Source organism: Protobothrops mucrosquamatus, unplaced genomic scaffold (assembly GCF_001527695.2).
Source record: "Protobothrops mucrosquamatus isolate PMUCROS unplaced genomic scaffold, P.Mucros_1.0 scaffold275, whole genome shotgun sequence".
Taxonomy (NCBI): domain Eukaryota; kingdom Metazoa; phylum Chordata; class Lepidosauria; order Squamata; family Viperidae; genus Protobothrops; species Protobothrops mucrosquamatus.
Genome location: NW_015386619.1, coordinates 102,291 through 113,140, shown reverse-complemented (window position 1 = coordinate 113,140; position 10,850 = coordinate 102,291). Strand labels below are relative to the sequence as shown.

Sequence of the window (10,850 nt, the reverse complement as noted above, 5' to 3'; positions counted from 1 at the left end):
CACATTCACAGATTCTTAGTATTAAAAAATATATAGATTCAAAAATATTTTTAAAGAGAACGTACAGTATATCGCGTTTGATCTTTTTCAGTGCAAGGGAATCAATTCAGAATGTGAGAGCTGCACATAAACCATATTGGAAGTGTTTGACATACGAAGGTAATGGCAGAAATCACCTTTTTTTCTGATATACTGCTGCAGATCATGGAAAAAGTATTAAAATATTTCTGGATTTAGTTTACTGTCTGTCCTTTTCATAATTCACATAAATCTTATCAAGTTTAAATATTCCAAAGCAAATCCTAAGTAGGTTATCAAATTCCAATGCCATTTTAGAAGCAGTGTTAGAAACTTTGGCTAGATTTTAATGTCACTAGGTGATAAAGTCACATAAATTGGCAATATACTGACTTAATTAACTTATTCTCAAATTGTTAATTTAGTCGAGATAAATTAACAACTTGTCCTCAGTTATTTTTTCTTCTTTTTGAATTGTCAAATGAAAGAGTGAAGATATAAAGGATGTCATCGGCAAATTTAGCATGGATAATTACGACAATATACTTGGTTGAAATAACTGGAGTTGAAGTAATTTAAAAGAATATGAACTTAAGACTGTGTGCACTTAAAAATATCAACTAAAAGAAGTGTTTTGGGATGTGGGAGCATAAGCACAATGAGTTGCAATACGGACATGATGCTATCTATTTTTTTATTGTTTTCTACTAAAAACAATGTTCAGATTTTGAACTAAATGAACCATTTCTGAACTAAATGCTTTTCCCCCCAAAAAAATCTCTTCAGAGATTTGAAAAGTGGCAATACCCAAACCCCAAGTATAACTAGCATAAGCAACTTTCCATAACTTGGCTAGAATTTTGAGAATTGTAATCTGAAGAGTTGAGATCTGGAGGCTGCTGGCTTGAGGAAAACAAGCATAATTTGTCTTCACTATAGAGACAGGCTGTGTTCTGTTGTTGTTCCCAGATGTAACTCCAGTGCAAGATCTCAGTACTAGGTCCTGTCAAGCAGAGGAAGCTGAGCTTACACAGACCAATGTGGAACTCCCAAGTTCTCAAGAAGTCGGAAAGGGAGACGTCAATGAAGTCATCAAAACAGATAGGTTTTTGGAGATGCACATGAAAAGCATTTTGTCTTTGAAACCCCCTATTAAAACAGCAGCAGCTATTGATGAGAGTGATACACACCTGCTCCCACCAACTGTTCACATTCCAAATGGACTGGATGTGAAAGAGTTCAAAGCAACTATCAGGTTAGCTATACCGGTCACCAGCTCAAAATAATGTGTATCATGGTACAACCAATATTTAGTATTCAGCTTTCGATGAAAAACAATGTCCAGCCTCTCCAGTTCAAAGAATTGGTAGCAAAAGTGTGTCTGTGTAAAATACAGGTAGTCCCCAACTTACAACAGTTCATTGAGTTACCGTTCAAAGTTACAATGGCACTGAAAAAAGTGACTTAACGACCATTTTTCACACGTCTGACATTTGTAGCATCCCCGTGGTCATGTGATCAAAATTCAGATGCTTGCAACTGGTTCATATTTATGACGGTCAGAGTGTCCAGGGGTTGTGTGATCAGCTTTTGGCTCCTTCTGACAAGCAAAGTCAATGGGGAAGCCAGATTCACTTAACAACGTTATTAACTTAACAACTGCAATGATTCACTTAACAACTGTGGCAAGAAAGATCATAAAATGAGGCAAAACTCTGTTCACAAATGTTTCACTTAGCAACATACATTTTGGGCTCAATTGTGGTCGTAAGTTGAGGACTACCTGTAGAAGTTCAAGTAGAAGTGACCTGTGATTATTTGTTTATTTCGCAAAATTATATAGCTGCCCAACTCACACAGAGGTGTTTCCAGGCATCTTATAACATTTTAAAAAGACCCATATATATAAAAAAAAATCTCACCCTGGCTCTGATACTCTGTTTACCCAAGAATTCCAAAGTCCTTCTTTATATGTTGCAAGAAATGGGTTAATTAATGTTGCAGTTAACAGACGATTCCTCCTGAATAATAGGGACATCATTTTTGGTGTACAGTACACAGAGTTATTTATAATCTGGGTGACTTTTATATATCCACTAAGAAGTCATAAATTCAAACCTCAGTATGTTGTTCAAGCAGTACAATTGTTCCAAATGTTCCGGGGTATAACCATCATTCAAATATATGTATTTCACAGTGCATTTGATGTGAAAAAAGAGGCCCTGAGCTCACTCTTGAACATGCTGGCTGTCCTTAACAAAATCATTAAAAAGGAGGTAATGTTAATCATTTGGCAAAACTAAGTTGATTTGATATGACATAATTGGTTTTGAGGAGAACTAAACATACTTTAAAATCTCACAGCCATCCCTACAAGGAAGTTGTGCTTAAATTGAAGCTATGCCCTTTCTTTTTTGTCTATGAAGATTCTCAGCTATCCAGGATAGTTCCAGGTCATAGTATCAAAAGTGTTTTTTTTATTTTGAAAAAAAAAAGCAACTGGATTGATTTTTTTTTTGAGGAAAAACAAGACATTTTGCTTCCTATTCTGGAAGCTTCATCAGCTTGTATTGGATGCTCTAGGACAGACATGTCAAACTCGCATTGTATTGGAGCTTTTTCTCCATTATCGGCAATGGGGTGGGCACGGTTTCCCGGTGACGCATCCGGCCAGCAGTTTGACACCCCTGCTCTAGGAGATGGAAGGATTAGTTATTCACAACTGAAATTAGATGGTGGGAGGGGGAAAATGATAGATTCTGACAAGATGATGCTTGTGGTGGGAATGGAAAGATTGTATTTTCTTTGCAGTCAGCTGGTCTTAAATCTTCCTCAAAAAATCAGTCCAGTTGCTTTTTTTTTTTTCTTTAAAAATAAAAAAAACCCACTTGATACCTTTCTTTTTTGGGTCATTTTCCTGGTAGCGTAGCATCTTAGATGTAGGTTGGTGAATATCACTTTACATCTCTCAAACAATTAGAACGTAAATTCATTCTATTTAAAGAGATATATCACAAGTTCCATCTGCATGCTTAACTAACTACCCAATTATTATATGGATGGTTAACTCTTTATATTCTCCTAGAACAATGCATTATTGTCCCATTACACTAATTGCTGCATAATTTCTCTATTACTACTAAGGTAAAAGCTGCATATATTCCCACCTTGGGCATCCTGCTGCAATGTAAATGCTAGTGCTAATAACAAAAACACATTCCAATTAACTCAGTAAAGCTGATAACTGCGTGGAGAGAAGACTAACCTGGGTTACAGATATGTGAATAATTTTTCTGAAAGCAGTAAATCACATCTTATGAATAAAGTTAAACAATTTGGCTGGAACTGAAAAAGTTTGCTTGATATCAAGCCAAACTGTGTGCATAGATGCCCTCAAGTAACCACAATCACAAAGAAGCGGGGTTGAGCAGGGGATTGGACTAGAAGATCTCCAAGGTCCCTTCCAACTCTGTTATTTTATTCTAAACAACAGTGCAGATCTTGGCTTTTGCACTTAAGTTCCAATATGGGATATAAATTCCAGAGCCAGCTGGGTGACTTTAGGTCAGTCACTCTCTCTCAGCCCAATTCACCTCACAGATTGGAAAAAATTGTTGGAAAATAGGAGGCGAAAGGAGTATTAAGTGTGTTCAAAGCTTAGAGTTATTTTATAAAAACAATAAAGGCAGGATAAAATATCTAAACTGTGGCATCATGATATGCATTTCATTATTTGTCTTCATCCTCCATATATACCTGTGGCTGTATGACTTGTATACGTGCCTGTACAAAATCATGTAAGACTTTGAAGAGGCCCAGATAGAATGCAGTCCTTCTCCATGCCAAAGCAGACCACTTATTCAGGCATAATCTTTGCTAGGATAAAAATTACTGAGTAGAAAACAACTTCAAGCCACCTAAGTCAATCCTAATACTTTTGTAAATTAAATGACAACAATTCCCTCTTTCCACAGTTAATATGCTCAAATGAATAGTAGAGAGGTGCTGCCAAATTATTAGTATGTTTAGCTAATTAGTTAATCAATTTTCTTTGTGCTAGCAACATGCTTTTTAGAATTGGAGTCCTTGTGTTTATACCTGGGGAAGCCTAAGCTTCTTTCTATTTATCCCATATCAAAATGTTTTCTTAATATTGGTTGACTGAAACCAGAACACAAATGTATCATGTAAATAGATTATGTACTGTACATTCCTATCTGGTGCATCATTAAGATTTAACTGACTTTAATTTAGGGGAAATATGTCATCCAGACACTGGTATTTGCTGGTAGCCCCTCAAATAGAGATCCTTCACTGATTTTCTGATCTGGATTACTTACAACTGGATGTAATAATAGCCAAGTTATTCCTTTTGTGGCAGAACATATCCGGACTTGATAATATATATGCTTTTAAATGTCCAAATATTTTGTTTGGATATAAATTTTATAGTATTTGCAGAGACTTTATTTGTTCTTATAACTATACAATTTAGACATTCATATACAGTATGATGAATTTATACATATAAGGCAATACATATATAATCTTGACTGTAAGTAATATTACATAAAATAGTAACATTTTAATTATTATCATGTTATTTAGGTGATCAATGGGCTTGCAGTTTCATCTACACCTTCACTTGCTTCTGCCATTGCGGTAGCACATTGTAGAAACCTGAAGGTACAAAAGTAGGTATAAGATTGTTGTGCTTAATACTTTCTTGCACAGTTGTGTATTTAAAGGACAATGTAATAAATTACTATTCAAAAATGATTCAAAGAGATACTTTGAATGTCACTAAAGGCAACACCTCTCTACTATTCATTAAAATAGTTGACTTTTTTTTAGCCATATGCATGATCCTAAAAAAATTTTTTAGGAGTCATACTAACTTTAATTAGCCATCTTCTGCAAACCAAGCACATTTTTTTCAATGTAGTCTTTGGTGTTCTATGAACTTGGTGATTTTCTTGCAGACTTTTCATTACCAAATAGATGTTAACTAGTTTGGCAGTGAAAAGTCTGCAAGAAAACCACCAAACTCAGAGAGCACCAAGGACCCCACAGAGCTACAAATATTTTTTTATCAACACCTTTTCAAAGCACGCACAACTATATATATTGTACCTTTTTTGGCTAATTCTTTCAGTCCTTAACATTGTCTATTATTTAGGGATTTGGGAAAATTCTTGACAGATTTTGAATCACAACTTGGACTATTTTGCATACCTATACGGTCCATATGCAGAGTGAGCAGTACTCATTTCTATATGAATAAACTCCATTTAACATGGTGGAATTTATTTCTCATACAGAATTGCACTTTGTACTACAAAAATTTGATCCATTTTAAGAATACTGTGAATGTATATGATAACGAAGATGCAACAGACTACAGAGTTGTGGAGATGGAAAGGGACTAAACAGGTATACCTAGGGCAGTGATGGCAAACCTTTTAGAGACCGAGTGCCCAAACTGCAACCCAAAACCCACTTATGTATCGTCGGGTGCCAGGTGGGTGTAGCCCATTGGCTGGGTGTGGCTAATTGGGTGGGTGTGGCCCATTGGGTGGGCACGGCTGTGGTGGTAATGGCAGACTGGGTGGGACTAAAAAGTTCAATCAATCAATTCCAACTTGCGAGATCTTTTTTTTTCCCACGAGAAGTTGAAATTGACTGATTGATTGAACCTTTTTTTTTTTTTGCACAAGGCGGAGGCCTAAAGCGAAAAGGTTTTATAAAACCCAGCTGAAGGCCTAAGACTGGGGCGATGGCGCGCATGGCCACAGAGAGGGCTCTGAGTGCCACCTCTGGCACCCGTGCCATAGGTTCGCCACCACTGACCTAAGGGATGGATGGGATATGGTAAAAAGCAGAGGTTTGCTGCTACTGAATGAATACAGAATATATTACTTTGATAGAAATAAATTAGATGGCATGTCCGTTGTTCATGATGCATAATATTATTTTATAGATTAGGAAATTTTTGCCATAGATGCTATAATCCTTAAATTGTCTTTTGTAGCTAGGATATTGTCAGAATTATTCACATAGATTTATAAAAGAGCTCTTTAATTTAGAGGTTTAGATTAGCAGTTCCTTAACCGAATTTTCAGGGTTTGTTATTTATACTGCACATACATGGTTAATTTTGTTGGACTGTCAGCTATGCCAGTTTGTTATGTAGTCCATTATCAGATTATCTTATATAGACTAAGCTACTTGTCTTAAAGTTTGGTCTAGTGATTAAGGTATCAGGCTAGTTCTAGTCACGCCTTAGGCCAGCCACTCTCTCAGCCCAACATACCTCACAGGATTATTATTATTATTATTATAAGAAAAAGAAAGATGTATTTGGTAAGTTTGCCACCTTGAGTTATTTATAAAAATATTAAAGTAGGATATAAATTATTATATGTATGCATAACAGATTGTAAATCTGAAATATTTTGTTTCGCAGAGTCCTGTGCGTATTTGTTGGTGACATGGACATGAAAATTGAGTTGGATAATGGGTAAGTCTCAGTATTTCAACCAGTTTATTTAAATGTGCACAGTTGATTCTGAAAATGAAATTCTGCCAAGGTTAGTGGGGCTTCGTAATAAAAACATGAAACTTTGAATCTGTTTTTTTATCAGAATAATTTTACATCTAAAACACATATTTGATTATAGCAGTTCTTTACAGTTTGTATATAATGCTTTCCCCCCCAGATATGTGTACAGGTAGTCCTTGACTTACGACCACAATTTAGCCCAAAATTTCTGTTGTTAAGTGAGACATTTGTTAAATGAGTTTTGCCCCATTTTATGACCTTTCTTGCCACAGTTGTTAAGTGAATCACTGCAGTTGTTAAGTTAGTAATAAATTTCTTTAGTGAATCTGGCTTTCCCATTGATTTTGCTTGTCCCGGGAGACTGCAACCATCATAGATATGAGTCAGCTGCCAAGCATCTGAATTTTGATCACATGAGCATGGAGCTGCTACACAGGTCATAAGTGTGAAAAATGGTCATAAGTCACTTTTTTCAATGCTATTGTAACTTTGAACGGTCTCTAAATGAATTGTTGTAAGTCGAGGACTACATGTATTTGCTTTATTTTATTATTACCAGGGTGGCAACTATATTATAGAGATAATATTTATAGAACCTATTTTCTTTAATATTTTACAGCAAAGTCCTCTTAATCAATATTTGTGCTAAACATTCTGAACAAGTTAACACCAAACACAATATCTCTCTCAACTGGAAAGAAGTAGGTGTGGTATTTTATGGTCTTTTTTTATCACCCATGTATGATTTAGTGAGAATTCAAGGACATAAATTTTGAACTGAACTATATATTCAGCAATTGTCACTGATTTTAGAGTGTGGATGACATACAAATATTTGAATAATGTGATCCAACTGAGAATTCTGCCTGCTGGAAATGTACAGTTTGCTACCTGGAGTCATGCTAGACTCGGGTGGGCTATAAATTTAAAAACCAGTCAATGTCTTGTAAAAAGTGCTATTAATATATTTGGGGTAAACTGAAGGACTGCTACAGTGGAAGAAATTGGCACAACATTTTTAGAAACTTTGAAATGTTTGCACCATCTTTAACCCTTGTCTTCCCTGCATGAATAGAAAAGGACTGAAGAAAAGCACAATTGTAAAATACAAGGATGGTTTTCCCCACCACCGACTTTTTATGGACATCTGAGTCAAGAAAGTCTGATTATATTAATCACCAGGGGAGAAGAGTTACTTGTTTGATCATTCTGAGTTCCAGGAACAACAAAAGTTTGTTCATGCAGACTAGAGGTGGCAACCCAACTTCCAAGATTTTGCTAATGAAGCTCAGCAAATTTCAGCAGCATAATTTTGGGGTTTTTTATATAAATGTTTGGGGCAATTTTGACAGTATGAATGCAAATAATTTGAATGTAGGAAGCCTCCAATGTTTAAATTCCAGCAGGAAGCTAAACGCGCTCCCCGTACCCCCCCCCCCCAAATCCAAAACACCTCTTATGGCGAAGTCACAGTCAGCAGAAGGTGAACAGCTTCCTACCCCTACCTCACCCCATTTAAAAGAAAGTAAACATCAAGCTTTTAGCATTCACATACTTGATTATTGGGCTGGAAACAACTGCATGTTATTGTTATGGCCCTACAGATACGTCCGTTTTTTTTAATCCCTTTACACAAGTAATATATAAATACAGTTTCTATATTGAGAAATTAAAAAATTTAGTTTTGGATAATTTTAATTTGCTAACATTTGTTACTAAATAAAACTAAAATATTTTAATTTTTTGTTTATTTTTGGAAGGATCCTAAAACAAACAACTTCTTCTCTGCTACCTTTGGATTTATTCTTCCAGTCGCGTACAGCTATCAGCCTAATTTAACCATTATAGTTGTTGGACCAAACCAGAACCTTGGCAAAAATAGAATTTCCTTGCTTATTAATTTACTGCAAGGATTAGCAAACTCTCAGATACTCGCTGTAATCCAGGTAAGGAGTATGTAAGTGGTTTTACAATAAAAGAGCTTTATCTTTTAGAATAAAGGATCCAGGGGAAATGTGTGATTCATTCCTTCTAAAACTCTCTATGGTTTCAGATTCTCTTGTTTTCCTGAAGCAAATACATGAGGAATCTGATAAGCCGCTGTAGCATTTCAATTTCGCTTCTAAAAGGGAGTGAAGGGCAATTGTGAAAATTCAAAGAAAAGATGTGTTGTCTTTAAAGTGGTTCAGACAGATATTTCATGTCTGTGCGCCAAATCACGTTTTTTGAGATTCAACCTGAATAATTGCACAGCTTTGCTTCTCTGTTTGTCTCTGTTCCTATGCCTCGATCCTGGGAAAATCTAAATAAGTCAAACAAACCAAACATGCATAACAATTATTGCGGGGGTTCTTTAATTCTGCAGCATCATGACATCTCTAAAATGATAAACATATGTGAAACAACAGCCCTCCCAAATACAATGAATGATTTCATTGTGGTTAGAGTTTAGCAAGAAAGAAATATGAAGCTTCCTATTAATAACTCAGTTTTAATCTATTTATCACCAGGGCTTCTCAAACTTTGTAACATCACAACTTTCCATTGTGTCTCCAAACTGACGCAGGCAAAGCAAGAAACAAAACTCAGAGCAAATTTTGACAGGATTTGCCCAGACAAAGGGAGGGGGGGGGGGAAAGCTAGAGCAAGATTTTCGCAGTGCGTCCGTTTCATTGCTCTGAGACTGATTACATGTATGCATACAAACAGTTCGCCTCTGATCTAGGAAGCTCCTTCAGAAGCGAAGAAGCTTCTTGGATGACAAAACAAATGTTTTTAAGGAAAAAACCCAGGAAACTCCAGTTGCCTTTTAGAAAAAAGCACTTTTGGGACAATACAGGCACCTCACAAATTGCAGAGACTTCTCGGAGTTCCACCTCACAGTTGTGAAAGCCTGATTTAGTATAAAAGATACAGTATTAAAGATAACTGACTCCTTAATGGATATGTTCCCACATTGGACTAAGCATGGTATGTTTCATTGCGTCTTACTAATTGAATCCAATTTGTTTGTGTTTGCAGAATACATCAAGCTATAAACCAAGGTTAACAAACCACAGCTTATACAATTCACTAAACCAAAACCAAGTAAACCATATTATGGCTTAGTCCAGTGTATTAACACAGCCCTTTAATACTTTAGAGTACAAATTCTATTACACTGCAAGCAACAAAATGCTATGTTTCTTTTCTTTTTTGGGGGGGGGGGCAATCAGTACACATTTATGCAAGTGTTTTACTTTCTTTTTAAAGGATACTGAAGAAAAAATAATGCAAAATATAACCAACATCTTGACAGGTGATTTTATAACCAACTTTGGTACCTTTGCACCGGATTTAAAGGAGAATATGGAAATGGTAAAAGAATTAAGAGAGCAATTTCAACAGGAATGGAAATTGCTTCAGTGTTCAGGTAAGCAATCAAGTGAATGAAAATAAAATGTAAATCTTTATTAAATACCTTACGGCAGAGCTTTGAAGTACCTGAGGTTAGAGATTCTCAAAAGGAAAAAGATGCATGTTTTTGTTACAAAATTTGACTATTTTTCCTTTTGTTTTGTGTAGCAAAGAACTTCAAAGATGAAAAGTAATCTTTATTTCAACAATCTCTTCTCCCACATGAAAACAAACGATCAGAACAAGATAAGCTTTAGAATAAAAGGGCACAAAATGTTCCTGAACTGATTTTTATATAATTTGTACATTGAGAACTATCTCCCAGCCTGTTAACTTCAGAAATGTTATTGGCTTTGCTGTAAAGACTTTTTTAATTTTTTATACAGTACATATATAAATATTTATATATATACTGTATAAATGTATGAATATTGTATGAATACTGTATGAATAGAAGGGGAACTCATCAAATCTGCAGATGACACTAAACTGGCAGCAATAGCCAACATTCCAGAAGATAGGCTCAAGATTCAGATGGATCTTGACAGACTTGAACACTGGGCCCTATGTAACAAAATGAAATTCGATGTAGAGAAAAGTAAGGTTTTACCTTAGGCAAGAAAAATCAAATGTACAGGGACAGATTAGGTAAAACCTTGCTCAGTAGCAGTAACCATGAGAGGGATCTTGGCATCCTTAAATATGAGCCAGCAGCCACAAAAGCCAACACAATCCTTGATTGCATTAACAGATAGAATCAAGATCACGTGAAATATTAATATCGCTTTATAAAGCCTTAGTAAGACCATACTTAGAATACTGCATCCAGTTTTGGTCACCCTATTATAGAAAAGATGTAGAGACTCTGGAAAGA

At 35.6% G+C, this 10,850-nt stretch overlaps 1 protein-coding gene across 1 annotated transcript in view; it reads left to right on the top strand.

Annotated features, from left to right (window-relative positions):
* HDAC10 (histone deacetylase 10) overlaps positions 1–10,276 on the top strand; it is a 27,159-nt gene extending 16,883 nt beyond the window's left edge. Inside the window, exons 13-21 of the mRNA XM_015814674.1 lie at positions 92–159; positions 988–1,273; positions 2,216–2,294; positions 4,627–4,712; positions 6,485–6,538; positions 7,200–7,281; positions 8,341–8,526; positions 9,833–9,992; positions 10,145–10,276. Of these exons, the coding sequence (XP_015670160.1) occupies positions 92–159; positions 988–1,273; positions 2,216–2,294; positions 4,627–4,712; positions 6,485–6,538; positions 7,200–7,281; positions 8,341–8,526; positions 9,833–9,992; positions 10,145–10,170 (1,027 nt within the window). The 3' untranslated portion in view covers positions 10,171–10,276. The remainder of the gene's footprint in view (positions 1–91; positions 160–987; positions 1,274–2,215; positions 2,295–4,626; positions 4,713–6,484; positions 6,539–7,199; positions 7,282–8,340; positions 8,527–9,832; positions 9,993–10,144) is intronic.
* Positions 10,277–10,850: the final 574 nt, after the last annotated feature.